General features: G+C 32.0%; 1 protein-coding gene across 1 annotated transcript; it reads right to left on the bottom strand.

The window, feature by feature from the left end:
* Window positions 1-1,751: 1,751 nt before the first annotated feature.
* On the bottom strand, window positions 1,752-21,905 carry LOC145319695 (uncharacterized). The gene is made up of 11 exons (XM_080161987.1): window positions 21,832-21,905; window positions 21,013-21,142; window positions 20,514-20,546; window positions 19,870-19,910; window positions 18,931-19,011; window positions 13,094-13,139; window positions 8,464-8,509; window positions 7,395-7,461; window positions 6,107-6,157; window positions 4,130-4,197; window positions 1,752-2,265 (listed from the first exon to the last, which is right to left on the bottom strand). Exons 1-11 carry the CDS (start codon window positions 21,890-21,892, stop codon window positions 2,200-2,202), a joined length of 690 nt encoding a protein of 229 aa, XP_080018113.1. The 5' UTR covers window positions 21,893-21,905; the 3' UTR covers window positions 1,752-2,199.
* Window positions 21,906-22,608: the final 703 nt, after the last annotated feature.

Genomic DNA, 22,608 nt, shown 5'->3' with positions numbered 1-22,608 from the left:
CATCTATATTATTGTTGAGATTCAATGAGATGCATAGATGTAAACAATAAACATATCCATTAACATCCACAAAAGCGAAGATAAACTAATCAGCCATTTAAATTGTGAATTAAATATAATTTTTATTTGTTTTCCAGATTATACCTATCTATTACTATTATCTATTAATCAATAAGACGACTTTAACAATATAAAAATCTGTTATGGAAAAAAAAACATTAGACATGCAGATTGACTTAGAATTTTAAAATTGCTTAAAAGTAACAAAAATTTAGAATAATGATTTAAATTATTTAAAAGTTTTTTATTAACCCATTAGTGCCGAACAGGTTTTTAAAGCCCAGTTCCAGAAAATCGCCAAAATAACCGATTTCCTGTTTCAAAATTGAATCATTCTCAGTATGAATCCCCCCTCTACTACCCTGGTTTTCATTTCCCCCTGGAGCAGGCAGTTTTGCTTACTTCCGTTTGCCGGTATAGCTCAACAAAATTTGAAAACCACGAAAATTTTGGTGAATTCAAAATACCCCTTCTAACTTTTTTGTTTTTATAGTAAAGTCGCTGATTTTTTTCGTGAAATCTAAAGTTTATTGGCAAGTACATCCATTTGTGAATTCGTTTTATTGAAATTATTACTTTTTATATGATTTTTTTAATCATTTTTTTACGTTCTATATAGACCCGGCTCGGCTATGTTATAAATGCCCGTCGTTTTTATTTACCCTGCTCGGCTTGGTTATAATCACCCGTTTACATATAGATATCAAAATTTTAAAACTCCTAGGAAATGGGCTTTTTTAACCGAAAAGGGAGGCACCTATAGCCAAAACACTAAATGTTATATAAATCGTTTCGTATATTACTTGTAGCTCTATAGATTACATGAGGTTATGTAGTTTTCAATTACGGATCGTATCGTAGTATTAGAAACTGTTCATCTCACTTTGGGCGTTCAAAAATTACATTTTTAATTTTTGGGGCCAAAAAACCGGGTTTTATTGCCGGCAAAAACCGCCCAAAAACGGGTCCCTATGCCCGATGGGCTTTTATAACCATGCCGTACCGGGTTTTATCGCAACTTTCCTGTGCAGGCCACTAGAGCAAAAAAACTGGAATTCCGTTTTTACCATAATAAAGCTTCCCTGAGATTTTCAGCTCGATCGGTCCATAAAAGTGGCGCTCTGCACTAATGGGTTAAAAAAAAAAAAGACATAAACGGTTGTATCGGTTTTGAAACCACTCCGTTTGATAGCCAACAGAGACTTTGGGAAAACTGACGGACAGATTTTTTAAATTTAGCCTATGGTTAAATTTATTCAAAAAAAAAATTTCAGTTGAAAATTATTCCCCTGTGTTTTAACGCCATTTTGAATTTTATATTGTTAGATTGTTTTACAATTACAGGATTTTGTCCTTAAATTTGAAAGATTTATTTCATAATTTTTGGAAATTTTTAGGACGTTTTAATAAAGAGATGTCGCATTAGGACGTTTGTCCCTTTAGGATGTTTGTCGCATTATGAGGTTTAGGACGTTTGTTGCAGTAGGAAGTTTGTTGGGGTACCTTCTAAACGGATAGATGCATGAAATTCATTTCAAAAAAAAATATTTAAGGCAAAAGTTACAAATATACTATCAAACATTTTAATTCTTGTATTACAATAAATAACAAGAAATTAGACATCATTAACTTATTCGTCATGCTGGTTTTGTGAAAATAATCTAACCATTTTTAAGTCTTTAAGTAGAAAATTGAAATTCTTTCATATTTATTCCATATAGATGTAGTTAAAGGTCAAACTATTGAAAAAGAAAAAAAAAATGCGGTTCACTAAATTAAGTTCAAATACATTTCGTGAAACTACCCATTTATTTCTAAATTAGGGTTAAGGGATGTTAATGAAGGAAAGTCAATTTGAGGGAAATCACCAAAAATTAAACAAGATTTAAGGCTGGATCAACAAGCAGGGATCTAAAGGGATAAGAAAATGTTGATAAATTGATGTACATCTCCAAGGATGGTACATAATATTACCCCTTCTGTAGATTACAATTAGTGGTTGAAATATATGAACACTCAACTTTATGAACCAACCAATTAAAATTATCCAAAAAGTTTTTAAGCCAACAAATAATAAAACATATTTATAAACTTTGGGGACTAGTGTAATAAACAGCCCATTGTCCCCTCTCTCTCTGATCAACAAGATCTTGGACAGACAAGTCTTCTACCCCGTCTCTCTCTGGAACAACATTTACCATTTACCTAAATACAATTATATACAATAGCGGGTTCGCCCCTAGCCTCTAGGGGATTTTTTTCCTCAAGAGGTAGTGAACTGCGTTTGATCAACTGATTTTTTTTGAGGGGGGAATGAAATTTTTTTTTTTGGGAGTGGGTTTGGGGTGTCACCCCCCCCCCCCTCTCCAATGAAATAGTTTAAAATCATTACAGGATAATAGGTTTATTCCTTGAAGTGTAGAGCAAAAGTGGTTACTGAGATCGTAAGCTTCAGACAGACAGACGGACTCTTTGTAATATAGACTAGCTGCTACGCCCTAGCATCTAGAAGCTTTAAAGATAGCAATAAACAACCCTAAGACTTAAAACTGAAAATAAAATAGACTAAAACCATTACAGGACATGTGCGAAGTTTACTTAAAATAGAGTATCCAATTGGTTTAGTAGATATTAAGATCTTAAGCTTCAGACAAAATCCCTTACTACTTTATATAATAGGATATTAATATAGGGGTCATCTAAAAAAACGCGAATCTTAGAAAAGTCTATCTTATAAAACGCCTCCATAAAAATGTTAGAATATTCCTAACTTAAAAGCTTCTATCTTAGACAATACCTATCGATACTACATCAAACCCTAGATACGTCAAACAGTAGATGCGATAAACGCTAGACAGACAAACAGTAGACAGACAAACCCTAGACACGACATACGCAAGATACGACAAATGCTAGAATGCGACAAACACTAGAATATGACAAACGCTAGATTTTTTCTTAATGGGACAAACAATATTTAGATACAAAAAACGCTAGAATTAATCCTTATAATAAAGTAAAATGATGTTTGTTTGTCTGTACCGAAGGATCTTGCTAACCGCTGAACCGATCGGTTCTCCTTAACAGGGTAGCTTCTCATAGGTCTCGGAAGGTTTAAACCTTTTTTGGGGGAGGGTACTACCACCATCCCAACTTTTGGTAATTTAATGAATTTTGCATGGTTGGTTTAATTAGTTGAGTGTTCAAATGTTTCAACCACTAATTTACGCAATAGGAGATGTACATAGATTTTTCGGCCATTATCTTATCCCTTTAGATCCCTCATTGATAGTAATATAAATCTAGTATTAATAACAAAAAAAAATCTATGAATATTTCTTTAAGTTTAAATTCTAGTGTAAGTCGCTTCTAGAGTTTGTCGCACTTTAAAAATTCTACTGTTTGTCGCGAAATTGAAAATTCTACTGTTTGTCGTAGTCTAGTGTTTGACGCATCTATTGTTTGTCTGTCTAGCGTTTGACGCATCTACTGTTTTTCTGTCTAGCGTTTGTCGCATCTACTGTTTGACGTATCTAGTGTTTGACGTAGTACCTACCTATCTTGTAATGTAATGTGCCTATCTAGTAAAACACCTACATTAACAAGGATGATAACATCCATAAAAGCAAAGCTTTGAAATGGTAAGACAAACGTACCTTAACTCTTGTAGAGTGTCATAACTAAATAATAAGAACATAAAGTCTTTAAGAATTTTTAAGTAAATATGTTGAAAAATTTTTAGAACTTGATCATAGAGATTCTTCTGATAACATTGTACCTTGTTGTCCTTGGAATCATCATGCCAAAAATTAGATCAATCGAATAATTTTATCACATAAAAATTTGCTGTTAAAAAAAGTTAAAAATCTACATGTTTAAAATGGACATTCTGGTAACGATTATAGAGTTGCTGCGCTTTCTAAATCCTACCAAACTACTACATGGATCACCATGCAAAGTTTGAAATCGACTGAACAATACTAACATTCCTAAATTAACAAAAATAGCTAACCGTTACGGACTGACAAACGGACCGACCCTAATTATAGAAAAGTTTTAATAAACTTACACTGCATTGGTTAGGTAGACATGCTTCTGCCATCCCATAAACACCATACAGGCCTCCAGCTCCAGCACCTGCAATACATAACCGTTTAATATCTGCTGGATCAAGACCGGTTCACAGTCATACTATCCGCATAATGTCCGTGGAAAGGTGTCTATGGTACGATACCTATAAATAAATAACTATAAAACTCAGGAATCTAAACGGATGAGACAATGGCCGATAAATTAATGTATACATAAACACCATACAGGCCAAAGTAGCTTGATGTCTGTCCGTCCGTCCGTCCGTCCGTCTGTCCTTTAAGTTCTCGGTAACCACTGAACCGATTGGATTCTACTCTTCAGGGTATATACCTAATGGCCCTGTAGTGGTTTTAAGATATTTTCTTAGAGGTGGGACACCTCAAACCCCCCCAAAAAGGAAATTCCCCCCCCCCCCCGAAAAAAAAATTCTGGGAAAACTACTTTATTTAAATTATGGGCGCAGCAACAGACATTTTATTTTTTATTTTTTAAAATTACAGCTCATGGGGCAGAGCCCCTAGAGGCTAGGGGCGAAGCCGTTAGTCTATAATAAAACAACTGCACACTATATAACCACTAATATGGTGGAATGTTTCCTATGCTGTGTTTCTATTGGTTAAATTTAGAGATTGGAGATCTAAACATAATATATATTATATGTATTCTTTTCAGTAGCGAAGCTACTCTGTTATTTACGTTGTCCGTCCGTCAGTACGTAACGCTATGGAGGGAAACATGATTTTCTCGGCTCCTATTCAAGACAGCTGAAATTCTTAGTGATGATACTAATGAAATATGCCCATCTAATCTATACATTATTTTGTCCATCTGTCTGTTATTTGGGGTGCTAGATCGATTTTTAAGTTTTCGTGATTTTAAAGGTTGCGTTATATATTTTAAGGTTTCGTGATTATATTTTTGAATAATGTTTATTGCATGACACTGCTTTATAGTAATTTCTTACCAAGATCCATTCACATTTTTTAGCTTTGCTACTTATGGATGTTGTCATCCTTGTTTGCTTATTCCAAGGGTTACTAAGGTGTAGATTTGAAACCAAATTAAAGCAATTATATGGCGTTGCTACTAAAAACCAACACCTACAAAAGATCAACTAGGCGTTGCTACAAAAGAACAACACCTACAAAAGACCAACATTAAAAAAATCGTAATGCTAGAAAGTCATGACCGCAGAGCTCGGCCCCCTGGCCTGCCTAGCCGCGGGCGCTCGGCCCCCTTGCCTATAACCGAACCTAACTTAACCTATATATATGAATGTTTAATGTACATTAACTTATTTTAGTTTAGAACTTCGTGGATTTAACAAAAAGTGGTTAGTAGATTTTTTTCAAATTTTTAATATTTTTTTTATAATATTTAGGTAAGGTTGGGTTAGGTTAGGTTATAGGCAAGGGAGCCGAGCACCCGCGGCTAGGCAGGCCAGAGGGCCGAGCGCTGCGGCCATGGATTGATTATGTATTACTTTATTAATAAATTTGATGTTTATTTAACAATATATAGGTGTTGGTCTTTTGTAGGGCAACGCCAATTATACAAGCAGCCTATAGTGCCTATAAAAAGAATGACGTCATACAATACAAATGACCTTTGATAGGCCAGTATACCATTTACCATTGGTCAAATAAGATGTATACTGGCCTATCATTGGGTAGCTGTGTTTACTGCCCTAGGAAAATAGGGATAGATGTCACAGCTTTTGGCCTACCTATTCACAGTAGGGAGAAAGAGACAGGGAAGGGGAAAAACCCCAGAAAAGAGATGGGTTATAGGATATTTCCTGCCGTCACTAAAATAGGTAGGCCAAAAGCAGTGACATCTATCCCCATTTTGCTAGGGCACTACAGACAGCAACTATCATTCGTCAAATGTATTGTATGACGTCATTTTTCATAAGCACTATAAGCTGCTTCGCAATTTACAAATAAGATTTTACCCATCATTGAAGAGCCGGCAATTGGTATAGCAGCCAGGATGGCAATAGCATCTGAAGAAAAAAATAGTGTCATTTGAATGAAACGAAGTTGCGAGATTTGTCGTATTTTCACAGCAGCTTTTTAAAGGTTATTTTAGGTTAGGTTAGGTGATTGCCCCGCAGAGTTAGGCAATTGGCCCTGCAGGGGCTAGAAATAAGAGAAAAGCTACTGTGAAAATAAGACGAAATCTGCAACTTTGTTTCACATAAACCCAAAAATTATATTACGTGTGGATTTTTTTTTGATGGATCAAAAGTATTGCTTGATGTAACCAACTTACCATTGACAGATATTTATAAGCAATATCTTATTCCCTTCCTGTCAAATTTTATAACAGAGGCGGATTCTTTTTTTTCTCATTAGAGTTGTTGCACTGCTGCCACACCAAAATTAGGGTTGCTGCACTGCTGCCACACCAAAATTAGGGTTGCTGCACTGCTGCCACACCAAAATTGTTTTTGTGAAAATATCCTTCAAAGTCACATAAAAAATCTACAAAAATCAAATAAAACCAAAGAAGCGTCATTAATGTAAGATTTTAATTACTTTTTGTGGATTTTTTATTTGATTTGGGATGATTTTTTTACAAAAACAATTAGGGTGAGGCAGCGACCCTATTTTTTTTAAGAATGAAACTTAGAAAAAAATAATTAGTAATTTCTAAAGACCTGTTTTTCCATTGTATATGATGTGTACGAATTTGAATCGTTTGTGAACTTTCAGGAACACAGTAATAGTGTCTGACTAATTATGACGTAACAAAAAAAAATTAGCCAATGAGAGGCCGTTATTGACCAATGCAATGGTAAAATTTTGAGTGGCCTCTCATTGGCTAATTTTTTTTTTTACGTCATAATCAGTCAGACACTATTACTGTGTTCAACTTTCAGTGTAGCCGTCTATAGTGCCCTAGCAAAATGGGGATAGATGTCACCGCGTTTGGCTTACATGTTCTATTGACGTCATAGTAGAGGGAAAGAGATGGGGTTGATGGTATTTTATGACGTCAACAGAATAGGCACGTCAAAAATTGTGACTTCTATTCCCATTTTGCTAGGGCACTATAGCAACTACATTATTAGTTCCTAACTAATTATTGTTTCTTTTGGATCTTTCAATTTCGATTATTATGATATGTGTACAGAGACTAAAGTTAAAGCTAAATTTCATATCCGCAGAAAGCTGTTTATAATACGATGCGAGAAATAACTATTCTTGCTAATTATGGACAAAATTTTTAATACTTACTTACAAGCTTCTGATCTTTTGCAGCAGCTTCTATAGCTGCTAGGTCAACAGTTCTTAGAAAATATCCCTAATTTAAAAAAAAAATTGGTGGTCAAGATTAAAGGGATAAGACAATGACTTATAAATTGATGTACATTCCCAATGATTGTACACTAAATTATCTCTTCTTTAGATTAAAATTAGTGGTTGGAACGTTTGAACACTCAACTTAATCAATCAACCAATCTGAACTCACAAAAGTTCCCAAAGTAGTTAAGCAAACAAATAAGAAAACGTTATTATAAAACCTTGAGGACTAGTGTAACAAACAGCTCATTGTCCTCCCTCTCTCTGCAAAATTAGTCTTCATGAAAATCTGCTACTTCATAAAAAAACTTAAAATCATCTACTTTTTCATTTAAAACTTTCACCTAATCGCCACCATGTTGGGATATCTGTCGTACAAAATTAGTGAAAATTAGTGAACAAATGGGAAATCATTTTTAGTTGAGCCTTCTAGACGACTTAGGTCCAAACCAGAGTTATAAGGATGAGACAATGGATCTAAAATGCATTCTTTAGTTTGTTGTGGACTTAGGCTAATAGAACAAACGAAAACTCTGCTTAATTTGGCGAATTATTAGAACTCTGGGTAATTTATGATATACTAGCGACTTAAACCCTAGCATCTAGGGGCTCTATATTCGAAGGGATATGAAAGGGTCTACAAATAACCTTGAACCATACCAGACTTATTTAAAAACAAATAAAATAGCCTAAAACCATCTCAGGGCCCATAAGAAGCCTAATTGCAAAGGAGAACCATATCGGTTAATCGGTTAGCGAGATTCTATGCTACAGACAAAAAAAGCTTACTACTTAATATAATAGGATGGTAACCTATAATAATTAATAATTTTGTTTTGATATTCTAAATTAATTAAAATTTGAAGCCTTGGTTTTTAAACTAAAGCCAGTATTTCGAAGCCATTCAGCCAAAATTTGTAAAATTTAATCAATTATCCTATCTCCATATTAAGCAGCAAAAAACTAGCTTTGTTAATCATAAATAATAAATAACTATTCTTACCATGAGCAAGGCAGATATGAAAGCTATGACACCCAAACTAATCGCACTGAAATAGAATAACAATAATAATTATAAAAGCTAGAATCACTTTTATATAAAGCCATTTAGTCCACATAAAAATATCATTATATAGTGTCTAGGGGCACTTAAGGTTTGGGGGGAAGGGGTAAAGTCCACCATTTTCAAGTATATTGTATAATAGTTATTTATCGCATCGTATTATATATAATATAAACAGCTATCCGCGGATATGAAAATGTGCTATTAAAAGATTAAAACTGGTTTTAATATTATGATTGTACATTTTTATATTCATAGAAAACTGGATATAATACATAACAATACATGATTTTTCATTATGATAATGAATTATGTCTTGTTACATAAATGTGTTACATAAATTAAGAAAGAAAATGTATACCTTTAAAACATTTTAAATAAAAAGGAAAAAGTACATGAACTTTTGTTTCAACGATTTTTAGTAGCGAAGCTACTCTATAATTCACTTTGTCCGTCCGTCAGTCAGTCAGTCCGTCAGTCCGGAACGCTATGGGGGAAATGGGATTTACTCAGCTCCTATAAAAGATAGAATGCTGAAATTTTTTGACAACATTCCCATTGTTAAGGAGCACAATTGACTATAAAACATCATTTGCGGTCGGACCGACTTTAAGCAGGTTTTAGGCTATTTTTATGTTTTTCACATTTTTCTCCATATCTTCAGTGTTTATGGTCCGATTTTCAAAATTTTTTCAGTTACAGATATCAAAATTAAATTTCCTGTCGTTTAAAGAAACAATCATGAAGGCCAGACTGCCTTTTTAGCAGGTTTTAGGCTATTTTTATATTTTTCACATTTTTCTCCATATCTTCAGTGTATGGTCCGATTTTCAAAATTTTTTCAGTTTTAGATATCAAAATTAAATTTCCCGTCTTTTAAAGAAGACAACCATGACGGCCAGACTGCCTTTTCAGCAGGTTTTAGGCTGTTTTTTTTATATTTTTAACATTTTTCTCCATATCTTCAGTGTTTATAGTCCCATTTTCAAATTTTTTTCAGTTGTAGATATCAAAATTAAATTTCCCGTCTTTAAAGGAAATAACCATGACGGCCAGACTGCCTTTTTGGCAGGTTTTAGGCTATTTATAAATATATTTAACACTTTTTTCCATGTCTTCAGTGTATATGGTCGATTTTCCAAATTATTAATGTTTTTAAGGATTTAAAAATAAATTTTTTTGTCATTTTAAGAAAACAACCATGGCGGCCAGACTGCCTTTTATCAGGTTTTTGGCTATTTTTATATGTTTTACATATTTCCTAAGATCTTTGTTTATTTTGATCAAATTTTCAAATCATATGGGATATCAGTATCAAAATAATTTTTCCCATTGTTATGAGCATCTTTAATATAATTTACTTTGACCATCGTCATCATACAAAATAAAACAAGGTTTCATATTTATTTTATCCAATAAATCTATTCTTTATTTTAGTAAAAACCTTTTAAATCTACCTGTACGTATTCCCATCTACGATTTTTTGTGCTTCGCTACTTATGGATGTTGTCATCCTTGTTAAAAAATATTTCACAGATTTTTTTAAAAAATGAGGATTTTTTTTCAATTTACAATTATGAAATACTGGATTTTTTAGGTAGTCACTTTCGTGACTTTGCCTCATAAGGAGCGTTTCGTCGTATTTTCACAGTAGCTTTTCTACTACCATAGGCTCTAACCTTGCGGGGCTTTAACCTAACCTAACCACAAATAACCTATCAAAAGCTACTGTGAAAATACGACAAAACGCCCCTTTTATATATATGTAATAAGGAATGGTCCGTCATTACCTAAAAAAGAGTTCTATGACAATTAGGCACTAGGTTATGTGTAAGGCATCTCTATAATTAAATGTAATGAATTTGTAACGAGACAGACCAAATTAAAAAGTAGCTTTGCGCTCGTTTATAATAATATCCTTGTATGAAATCTGAAGGTATGAAGGTATAGTCTTTTTCATGGCAAAGCCTCTTAAGGGGCGTGTCATCGTATTTTCACATATGCTTTTGATTGGTGATTGACCCGCAGGACTAAAGCCCCCAGCAGGGGCTAGATATTAGGGTGGGTCGATTTTGGACATTTTTTTTCTGATGCCAAAGCGGGGATCTGCACTCAATTTATATAGATATAATACACCTCTGGATGATTTAAAATTTATCCTAAGTCTTAAAACCGCTGACGACCAGACATTCAATTGTATAGCTATTTGTAAATGGGAGTTAAAAATTTATTGAATCAGAACTATGGCTTCATGGTGCTCCCTGCAAATGCCTTGAAATGAGAGGACATTATTGACCAATGGTAAAATTCATAGTAGCCTCTCATTGGCTAATTTTTTTTGTTACGTCATAATCAGTCCGACACTAATACCGGGTTCATTCTCAAAAACCTTAAATTTTTTTGGTTTTTTAGTGATTTCTAAGGCTAGGAACGAGATATTTTGAAACGGACAAAAGTTCCTGATTCAGCTCCTCAAGGCCTTTCCAGGGAGCACCATAAAGCCATAGTTCTGATTCAAAATTTTTTTGAATGTCGTCTTTGCATACTAATAAGTAATGAATTATATTTTTAAGTGGTCGTGTTCTAAAAGTCAATTTTTTAAAATTCTTTTTCGGTCAGAAATGTTTTTAAGGTTAATTTAATCTGTTGCATATCCCTGCTTTGTCTAATTCCGATATGAACCCACCCTACTAGATATAGGGGAAAAGCTACTGCGAAATTACGACAAAGGGACAATCTTTAAACTTAATGTAATTTTATTTTTAATATTTGCCCTTTTTTACCCAAAATATAAGAAAGACAATGTTATTTACTTTAACCCATCCTAATTCTATAAATATTTAAATCAGTATCGTTTTTTTTGCGTATAAATAAACTTTTATATATATATATAACCAGGGATCTAAAAAGATAAGACAATGACCGATAAAATGATGTACATCCTTAATGGTGATAAACAAATTTACCCCTTCTTTAAATTATAAATAATGGTTGAATTATTTGGACACTCAACTTAAGAAACCAACCAATCATAATTCAATAAAAGTCCCCCAACGTTGTTAAGAAGACAAATAAAAAAAATATTATAAAACTTTGGGGACTAGTGTAATAAACAGTTCAATGTCCCCTCCCTCCCCGATATATATAACTCGTTGTTATTGAGGATTGAAACAAAGCTTCTCTATCGTTAGAACTAGGTGAAACCACAGGGATGTAAAGGGATAAGACAATGACCGATTAATTGATGTACATCCGCAAATGATGATAAACAAAATTACCACTTCTGCAGATTGAAATAAGTAGTTAAAAGTAGTTAAAGTTTGAACACTCAACTCAATGAAAAACCAATCAAAAGTCCCCAAAGTTGTTAAGTCAACGAATAAGAAAAGCTTTGTGTACTGTTGAAATTAACAACTCATTGTCCCCTCTTATGCATACTAGATTTAAGTAATTTTTTTTAAAGACTTCAAGATTTCCTATTATATAAAGTAACAGGATGAGTGTTTGTCTGTTTATTTGTACCCAAGGATCTAACTTACCGCTGAACCGATCCGGTTCTACTTAACAGAATAGCTTCTCATAGGTCCCGGGAAGGTTTATAACGAATTTTTTTACTTTTCTTGATTTTAAGAATAAAGTTCAACGCAACATAAACGTCAACGCAACATATATAGTCAAATCTAAAATATAAAAAACAACATGTAAAAAACATATAAAGTAGTAAATTTTTTTGTCTATAGCGAAGAATCTCGCAAGCCAATGAGCCGATATGGTTCTCCTTTAAAGCAAAGCTTCATACAGGACCTGAGATGGTTTTAGACTATTTATTAATATAGATAAGTGTGTTTTTAAGTTATTTTTCTGCCCCTATAGAGCCCCTATATGTTAGCGGCGCAGCCGCTAGTTGTTCTATGTATATTACAAAATTTGTTTTTTCATGTTCGTTTGTCTAGCAAAATTTTTTAGCTTTGTTATTTATGGATATTGTCATCCTTGTTAATGTTACCTTCGGCATCCCGGCTTTAACTAGTTTTAATCATATAATATTTTTATATCCATGAAAAGCTGTTTATAATACGATAATAACTATTCTTACTGTACAAATGGTAATATTTTTTTGTGTGGGGGGGGGGGGGGGGAAGAATATGCAGCATGGTTATTTATATATTAATTTATAGCATCGTATTATAGACATCTTTCCGCAGACAATATGCGGATAGTATGGCTGAGAACTGGTTCTTATCCACCGGATGTTAATTGGTTTCCAAGCCATACTTGAATTATATTTATGTAGTAATTTATAGCATCGTGTTATAGACAGCTTTCCGCGGACAATATGCGGATAGTATGACTGATAACCGGTTCTTATCCACCGGATATTAAAGCCATACTTGGATAACTATACTAAACTTATTGTACAAGTGTTAAATAGATTTTTCTTTGTTTGGGGGAGGGGGGATATGGATGGTTATTTATAAAATCGTATTATAGACAGCTTACCGCAGACAATATGCGGATAGCATGGCTGATAACCGGTTCTTATCCAGCGGATTTTAATCGGTTTTATTACCTGTTAACTCTGGCCTCCTCTACAGCATTATTGACAGGACCAACCTCTAAAATAAAATTCAGATTATTATTCTCCCTTAGAGTAAACATAAACAGCTAGAAATTTTTCTCAACAAATCAATTTTAAAGGAAAAAGTCTACTTTATCATTCTGAACTTTAGGTAAAAAATACTACGTTTTTAGGACTTGATTATAGAGATGCTTCTCCTATAACATTGTACTTTGTTGTCCTAGGAATCAGTATTCCAAAAATAAGATCAATCGGATAATTTATCACAGACAAATTTGTTGGTAAAAAAAGTTAAAAATCAACATGTTTAAATGGACGTACGGACATTCTGTTAACGATAATAGAGTTGGTACGCTTTCTAAATTGTACCTAGGTACTTCATGAATCACCATGCAAATTTTGAAATCAATTGGACAATTCTAACATACCTAAATTAACGAAAAAAACTATCCGTTACGGGCGGACGAACGACCCTAATTATAGAAAAGCTTCTCTTAAAAAAAAACTTTCAGTAAGAAATATTTCTTAATCAAAGTTAAAGAGAAAAGTCTACTTTATCATTCCGAATTTTAAGTTAAAAAGGATGGCAATATCCATAAAACCTGAAACTTGCTATTATGTAATAGATTAAAAGCTGCCAAAAGGTGAATATATATTTAAACCTGAAACTTACTATTATATAATGGATTAAAAGCTTCTAAAAGTTGGATATACATTTAAACCTGAAACTTAATCTATAATACAAAGTAGAACGATGTCTGTCTGTTTGTTTGTGTGTTTGTGTGTTTGTCTGTTTGTTTGTAGCGAAGGATCTCGCTAACCGCTGAACCGATCGGGTTCTCCTTTACAGGGTAGCTTCTCATAGTTCCCGGGAAGGTTTATAACTATTTTCTTGGGGGGTGGGACACCCCTAACCCCCCCAAAAATGAAAAATACCCCCCCCCCCAAAAAAAAAAAAATTTCTTTTTCTTTTTAAAACTAAAATTAAAATAGTGGGGTCGACTACCCCTCCAACCCCCCAAAAAAAATTTTTTCTTTCTTTTTTATTTTAGATCTAAAATACGAAAAATTGGTTTGATCAAACCTCTTGGGGCAAAGCCCCTAGAGTCTAGGGGCGAAGCCGCTAGTATTATATAATGGATTAAAAGTTACTAGAGAGATGGATATTTAAACCTAAAACTTATTATTATATAATGGATTAAAAGCTGCTATAGAGATGTATATTTAAACCTGAAACTTAATATTATATAATGGACTAGCGGCTACGCCCCTAGAGGCCTCTAGGGGCACTTGAGGAGGAGAGAGTCGAATTTAGTAATTCAATTTCTTATTTTAGATTTTAAAAGAAAAAGTAAAAAAAATTTACGTTTGATGTTTGTTTTTCGTTGAACTCTCTTTCTAAAATTGAGAAATTTAAAAAAAATTAATTTCTCTAGGGAGGGTGGTGGTACCCTCCCTCAAAATAGTTATAAACCTTCCTGGGACCTATGAGAAGCTACCCTGTTAAGGAGAACCCGATCGGTTCAGCGGTTAGCGAGATCCTTCGCTACAAACAGACAAACACACAGACAGACATCGTTCTACTTTTTATTATAGACTAGCTGCTACGCCCCTGAAGTGGTTAGGAAAATAGCTTAAAACCACCACAGGAAGCTTACCTGAAAAAAAGAACCAAAATATGATCAACAGTTATTAGGATCTTAAGCTTCAGACAAAAATACCTTACTACTTTATATAATAGGATTAAAAGTTACTAGAGAGATGGATATTTAACCTGAAACTTACTATTGTGAAATGGATTAAAAGCTGCTATAGAGATATATATTTAAACCTAAAACTTATTATCATATAATGGATTAAAAGCTGCTATAGAGATATATATTTAAACCTAAAACTTACTATTATATAATGGATTAAAAGCTGCTATAGAGATATATATTTAAACCTAAAACTTACTATTATATAATAAATTAAAAGCTGCTATAGAGATATATATTTAAACCTAAAACTTACTATTATATAATGGATTAAAAGCTGCTATAGAGATATATATTTAAACCTAAAACTTACTATTATATAATAGATTAAAAGTTACTAGAGAGATATATATTTAAACCTAAAACTTACTATTATATAATGGATTAAAAGCTGCTATAGAGATATATATTTAAACCTAAAACTTACTATTATATAATAGATTAAAAGCTGCTATAGAGATATATATTTAAACCTAAAACTTACTATTATATAATGGATTAAAAGCTGCTATAGAGATATATATTTAAACCTAAAACTTACTATTATATAATAGGATTAAAAGTTACTAGAGAGATATATATTTAAACCTAAAACTTACTATTATATAATGGATTAAAAGCTGCTATAGAGATATATATTTAAACCTAAAACTTACTATTATATAATGGATTAAAAGCTGCTATAGAGATATATATTTAAACCTAAAACTTACTATTATATAATGGATTAAAAGCTGCTATAGAGATATATATTTAAACCTAAAACTTACTATTATATTGTCTGTCTGTTTGTTTGTGTGTTTGTGTGTTTGTCTGTTTGTTTGTAGCGAAGGATCTTGCTAACCGCTGAACCGATCGGGTTCTCCTTTACAGGGTAGCTTCTCATAGTTCCCGGGAAGGTTTATAACTATTTTCTTGGGGGGTGGGACACCCCTAACCCCCCCAAAAATGAAAAATACCCCCCCCCCCAAAAAAAAAAAAATTTCTTTTTCTTTTTAAAACTAAAATTAAAATAGTGGGGTCGACTACCCCTCCCACCCCCCAAAAAAAATTTTTTCTTTCTTTTTTATTTTAGATCTAAAATACGAAAAATTGGTTTGATCAAACCTCTTGGGGCAAAGCCCCTAGAGTCTAGGGGCGAAGCCGCTAGTATTATATAATGGATTAAAAGTTACTAGAGAGATGGATATTTAAACCTAAAACTTATTATTATATAATGGATTAAAAGCTGCTATAGAGATGTATATTTAAACCTGAAACTTACTATTATATAATGGACTAGCGGCTACGCCCCTAGAGGCCTCTAGGGGCACTTGAGGAGGAGAGAGTCGAATTTAGTAATTCAATTTCTTATTTTAGATTTTAAAAGAAAAAGTAAAAAAAATTTACGTTTGATGTTTGTTTTTCGTTGAACTCTCTTTCTAAAATTGAGAAATTTAAAAAAAATTAATTTCTCTAGGGAGGGTGGTGGTACCCTCCCTCAAAATAGTTATAAACCTTCCTGGGACCTATGAGAAGCTACCCTGTTAAGGAGAACCCGATCGGTTCAGCGGTTAGCGAGATCCTTCGCTACAAACAGACAAACACACAGACAGACATCGTTCTACTTTTTATTATAGACTAGCTGCTACGCCCCTGAAGTGGTTAGGAAAATAGCTTAAAACCACCACAGGAAGCTTACCTGAAAAAAAGAACCAAAATATGATCAACAGTTATTAGGATCTTAAGCTTCAGACAAAAATACCTTACTACTTTATATAATAGGATTAAAAGTTACTAGAGAGATGGATATTTAACCTGAAACTTACTATTGTGAAATGGATTAAAAGCTGCTATAGAGATATATATTTAAACCTAAAACTTATTATCATATAATGGATTAAAAGCTGCTATAGAGATATATATTTAAACCTAAAACTTACTATTATATAATGGATTAAAAGCTGCTATAGAGATATATATTTAAACCTAAAACTTACTATTATATAATAAACTAGCGGCTACGCCCCTAGAGGCCTCTAGGGGCACTTGAGGAGGAGAGAGTCGAATTTAGTAATTCAATTTCTTATTTTAGATTTTAAAAGAAAAAGTAAAAAAAATTTACGTTTGATGTTTGTTTTTCGTTGAACTCTCTTTCTAAAATTGAGTTATTTTTAAAAAATTTAATTTCTCTAGGGAGGGTGGTGGTACCCTCCCCCAAAATAGTTATAAACCTTCCCGGGAACTATGAGAAGCTACCCTGTAAAGGAGAACCCGATCGGTTCAGCGGTTAGCGAGATCCTTCGCTACAAACAGACAAACACACAAACACACAAACACACAAACACACAAACACACAAACAAACAGACAGACATCGTTCTACTTTGTATTATAGATTAAAAGCTGCTATAGAGATATATATTTAAACCTAAAACTTACTATTATATAATGGATTAAAAGCTGCTATAGAGATATATATTTAAACCTAAAACTTACTATTATATAATGGATTAAAAGCTGCTATAGAGATATATATTTAAACCTAAAACTTACTATTATATAATAGATTAAAAGTTACTAGAGAGATATATATTTAAACCTAAAACTTACTATTATATAATGGATTAAAAGCTGCTATAGAGATATATATTTAAACCTAAAACTTACTATTATATAATAGGATTAAAAGCTGCTATAGAGATATATATTTAAACCTAAAACTTACTATTATATAATAGATTAAAAGTTACTAGAGAGATATATATTTAAACCTAAAACTTACTATTATATAATTGATTAAAAGTTACTAGAGAGATATATATTTAAACCTAAAACTTACTATTATATAATGGATTAAAAGCTGCTATAGAGATATATATTTAAACCTAAAACTTACTATTATATAATAGATTAAAAGCTGCTATAGAGATATATATTTAAACCTAAAACTTACTATTATATAATAGATTAAAAGCTGCTATAGAGATATATATTTAAACCTAAAACTTACTATTATATAATAGATTAAAAGCTGCTATAGAGATATATATTTAAACCTAAAACTTACTATTATATAATAGATTAAAGCTGCTATAGAGATATATATTTAAACCTAAAACTTACTATTATATAATAGATTAAAAGCTGCTATAGAGATATATATTTAAACCTAAAACTTACTATTATATAATAGATTAAAAGCTGCTATAGAGATATATATTTAAACCTAAAACTTACTATTATATAATGGATTAAAAGCTGCTATAGAGATATATATTTAAACCTAAAACTTACTATTATATAATAGGATTAAAAGTTACTAGAGAGATATATATTTAAACCTAAAACTTACTATTATATAATGGATTAAAAGCTGCTATAGAGATATATATTTAAACCTAAAACTTACTATTATATAATGGATTAAAAGCTGCTATAGAGATATATATTTAAACCTAAAACTTACTATTATATAATGGATTAAAAGCTGCTATAGAGATATATATTTAAACCTAAAACTTACTATTATATAATAGATTAAAAGTTACTAGAGAGATATATATTTAAACCTAAAACTTACTATTATATAATGGATTAAAAGCTGCTATAGAGATATATATTTAAACCTAAAACTTACTATTATATAATGGATTAAAAGCTGCTATAGAGATATATATTTAAACCTAAAACTTACTATTATATAATAGATTAAAAGCTGCTATAGAGATATATATTTAAACCTAAAACTTACTATTATATAATGGATTAAAAGCTGCTATAGAGATATATATTTAAACCTAAAACTTACTATTATATAATAGATTAAAAGTTACTAGAGAGATGGATATTTAACCTGAAACTTACTATTATATAATTGATTAAAAGTTACTAGAGAGATGGATATTTAAACCTGAAACTTACTATTATATAATGGATTAAAAGTTACTAGAGAGATGGATATTTAAACCTGACACTTACAATTATATAATGGATTAAAAGTTACTAGAGAGATGGATATTTAACCTGAAACTTACTATTATATAATGGATTAAAAGTTACTAGAGAGATATATATTTAAACCTAAAACTTACTATTGTGAAATGGATTAAAAGCAGCTAGGGAGGTGGATATTTGGTCAGGTAGAGTTTCATCCTCCAGCAAATCAGTTCCTGGACATTTTCATTGTACACATAAACTTTAAAAGAAGTGCTGGAAAGTTGGGTACACCGACAAACCTCCTACTGCGACAAACATCCTAAATACGACAAACGTCCTAAATCTCATAATGTGACAAACATCCTAATGCGACAAACCTCCTAAAGGGACAAACATCCTAATGCAACATCTCTTTAGTAGAACGTTCTAAAATTTTTTTTAAATTATGAAATAAAAAAAATCTTCTAAATTCAAGGACAAAATCCTCTAATTGTAAAAATATTAAACAATATCAAATTCAAATTGGCGATAAAACAAAGGAAAAAATATTTTTTAAATTGAATAACTTAAACTATAGGCTAAAAAAGATATATACCTATTTCCTTTTATTTTAGAACATTTTAAAATCAAATTTGGAAGATTTAATTTTTGAAAAAAAATTATTAGGTTTTACTTAAGAGATGTCACATTAGGACGTTTGTCGTTTAGGAGGTTTGTCGCATTAGGACATTTGTCGGTGTACGGAAAGTTTCATGGTCTGACATCATTAAAATACATCTAAAAAGGATGGATGAGAGAAAAAGTGGGAATGAAAAATCCTACAAAAAGAGATGTATATTGCAATAGACCTATAATAACGTTTTCTTATTCGTTTGCTTAACAACTTAAAGGACTTTTACTGAATTTTAATTAGTTTGTTTATCAAGTTTATTAAGTTCAAATGTTCCAACCACAAATTTTAACCTACAGAAGGGGAAATTATTTGTTTCTTCATTTCGGATATACATTAATTTAACGACCATTGTCCTCTATGATCCCTGCACTCTCCCACCTCTTGAGTGGGTAAGAATTATTTTTTATATGTACAATTCCTGCATTGATTGCTTCTTCAACAAAAATTCTCTCATTGTTTGATCTAAAGTTAAAAACAAAAATTACAAAAATAGTTTAGGTGCTGAAAAATAACAATTAAAAACAATCAGACAATCATATTCTTTATAAATAGTAGAAAGGTTGATTATCTGTTTCAAAACTAAATAAAATAATATGGTCCAAAAAGTACTTATTGGTTTATTAAGAATCAGATAACTAACCCTTTGATAGCACGACCTTTGTCTGAGAAGTCCAGAGAACTGGGCCAGGGCATTCCCCCTACTCTAACTTTTAATGTCGTGCACCTAGTAGGAACCATTTTTAACGTCTTTAGTTATGATATGGTGTTAAGCCAAAATTTAAATTTATCACCTCTCTGAAAACGAGCGGATGCTCTTCGTCTTGAGCCATGGTCGCGGGTTAGATAATATGTACATGATAATAGGTTGTGCCTGTTTTGGGGCTATCATTTAATACTTATATTTGCAGGAACTTTGATTTAATGAAATCTTCCAATTTTTAACATTTACAAAACAGCCTCTTTATTGAATCAAGATCCATGACAGATCTATATAGGAAATAAATGTCTATAAATGAGCTCAAGTTTTCCAAATAATAAGTGTTTCAAACTCATAGTGCTGTATACCTGGGTTGCAGATAATATGCTAGATCAGTTTGGCTGGGTAGTTTGTAGGGTGGGTTGATTTTGGATATTTTTATCTGAGGCCAAAGCGGTAGCTTGCACATAATTTTTAGGATCATGGAAAGAAAACAAAGTTACGGGTTAAATCGTATTTTCACAGTAGCTTTTCTCCTATTTCTAAGGGGGCTCTAGCCCTGCGGGGCATATTTTCTAACTCTGCCAGGCAATCATTAAAATTTTCTTAACCTAACCTAAAGTAAAATAACCTTTTAAAAGCTACTGTGAAAATTCTATGAAACCGTGCAACTTTGTTTTCTTGCCATGACACCATTTTTATATGTAAAATACACCTCTGGATGATTTAAAATTTATCTTAAGTATAAAACCACACACAATTGCTTGATAAGAGAAATTTAAAATCATTCAGTGGTGTATATATTTTTAAAAATCATGTGCAAGTTCCCGCTTTGGTCTCTGATAAAAATATACAAAATTGACTCACCCTAGGGTTTGATAATATTCTTGTGCAGATTGGCGGGGTGGTGGGTAATATGATTGATCTGTTTGGTTGGGTAATTGATAATATGTTTGTTCTGTTTGGCTGACTGATGAATTTTGCTGACAATTTACACCTAAAATTATGGAGACAGTGTAAAATGACGTCATACGAGAAAAATGACCAATAAGAGGCCAGTATAAATTTTACCATTGGTCAATTACAGTGTAAACTGGCCTCTCCAATTGCTCAATTTAATTGTATGTCATTTTTTTGGTGGTATTTTAAGCTGTCTCACAATTATGTAAAAGAATCTTATATTTATGCAAAACTTTCAAGGAAAATTACATCCAAGCAAGGCTTATTGAAACCATAAGCTGCCTAAACATAATTGTATACATGGGGTGGGGGATCGAGGATAACAATTTTTTCATATGAGTTATAGACAAAAAAGATGTGTGAGAAAGATAAATTCATACCCTTGTTCTTTTTTTTTTGGGGGGGGGGGGGGGTAGGATATATTAAAAATATAAAAATAGCAAAAAAGGTAGTCAGACCACCATGGATGTATTCTTAAAACGATGGGAAATTTTATTTTGATATTATTAGCTTTAACAATATGGGGAAATATGTGAAAAATATTAAAATATATAAAAACCTGTCTTTTAGGCAGTCCGACCACTATGGTGGTTATCTTAGAACTACGGGAACTTAGCTTTCTATAGAAAAACACGTTTCCCCCTATCCATGTCTAACGGGCGGACAGACGGAATCATTTGGAATTATAGAGTAGCTTCGCTACTAAAAACAAAATTATTTTCATACCTTCAAAAATAGAGAGTAAAACAATATAAATGAAAACATTCATTGATTTTTTTGATAACATTTTATATTCTGAAAATAAAAAATTTTAGTCAATTTTATAAATATTCGAAAATAAAATATAACCAAAAAATTCAAAGATTTTTAGACAAGATTTGGAAGATTTCTTGTCAAAGAATTAAAATGTTAAACTTTGTATGATTACACCTTCAAAAATTAAAAAAAATGTTTCAACTTGAGTCCTTTGATGGTTTTTTGTGTGGGTTCAGTGGGTTTATTTCAAAACTTTTTATTTTTATTCCCCCAAAGATACCTTCGATTTTTGAAACAGCGTAAAATGGCACCAAAAAAAAAATGACGTCATACAATAAATAATTGAATAATAATTTAATTTTTTAAAACAAATTTTAGGTTCAGGATCATTTTTAACAGTTGAGGAAGCTAGTAAAAGTGGCTACCTCAGATTTTGACGTAAAAAAAATAACCAACGAGAGGCCACTATAAGTTTTATGGGATGTTTAGGGGATTTGTCGTTTTATACCCCTTCCCATCCAAGACGTCCTTGGCAATAGGTTGAATATTTTTTAAAAGAAAAGCTTTTCTATAATTAGGGTCGTTCCCAGGGGCGTCCAAGCTTTTTATTTTGGGGGGGGTAAAATTTTTTTAAGGGGGTGGGGGGTAATTCGGTTTTTTTTGGGGGGGGGGGGTAAAATGGCGCGCGAAGCGCGCCGCAAATTTTTTTTACCCCTCCCAAAATTTTTACCCCGGGGGTAAATTTAG

This window comes from Acartia tonsa, chromosome 5, assembly GCF_053477335.1.
Source record: "Acartia tonsa isolate MP-2025a chromosome 5, ASM5347733v1, whole genome shotgun sequence".
NCBI classification, from domain to species: domain Eukaryota; kingdom Metazoa; phylum Arthropoda; class Copepoda; order Calanoida; family Acartiidae; genus Acartia; species Acartia tonsa.
The sequence above is the reverse complement of the archived record's forward strand: the minus strand, read 5'-3'. Positions and strand labels throughout refer to the sequence as shown.

Coding starts and splice junctions, on each gene's coding strand:
- LOC145319695 (XM_080161987.1), bottom strand. CDS start 21,892: ATGTTATCAAAAAAATCAATGAATGTTTTCATTTATATTGTTTTACTC. Junction 21,143..21,831: donor TTTACTCTCTATTTTTGAAG/GTATGAAAATAA, acceptor CCATAATTTTAG/GTGTAAATTGTCAGCAAAAT. Junction 8,510..13,093: donor GAGGAGGCCAGAGTTAACAG/GTAATAAAACCG, acceptor ATTCTATTTCAG/TGCGATTAGTTTGGGTGTCA.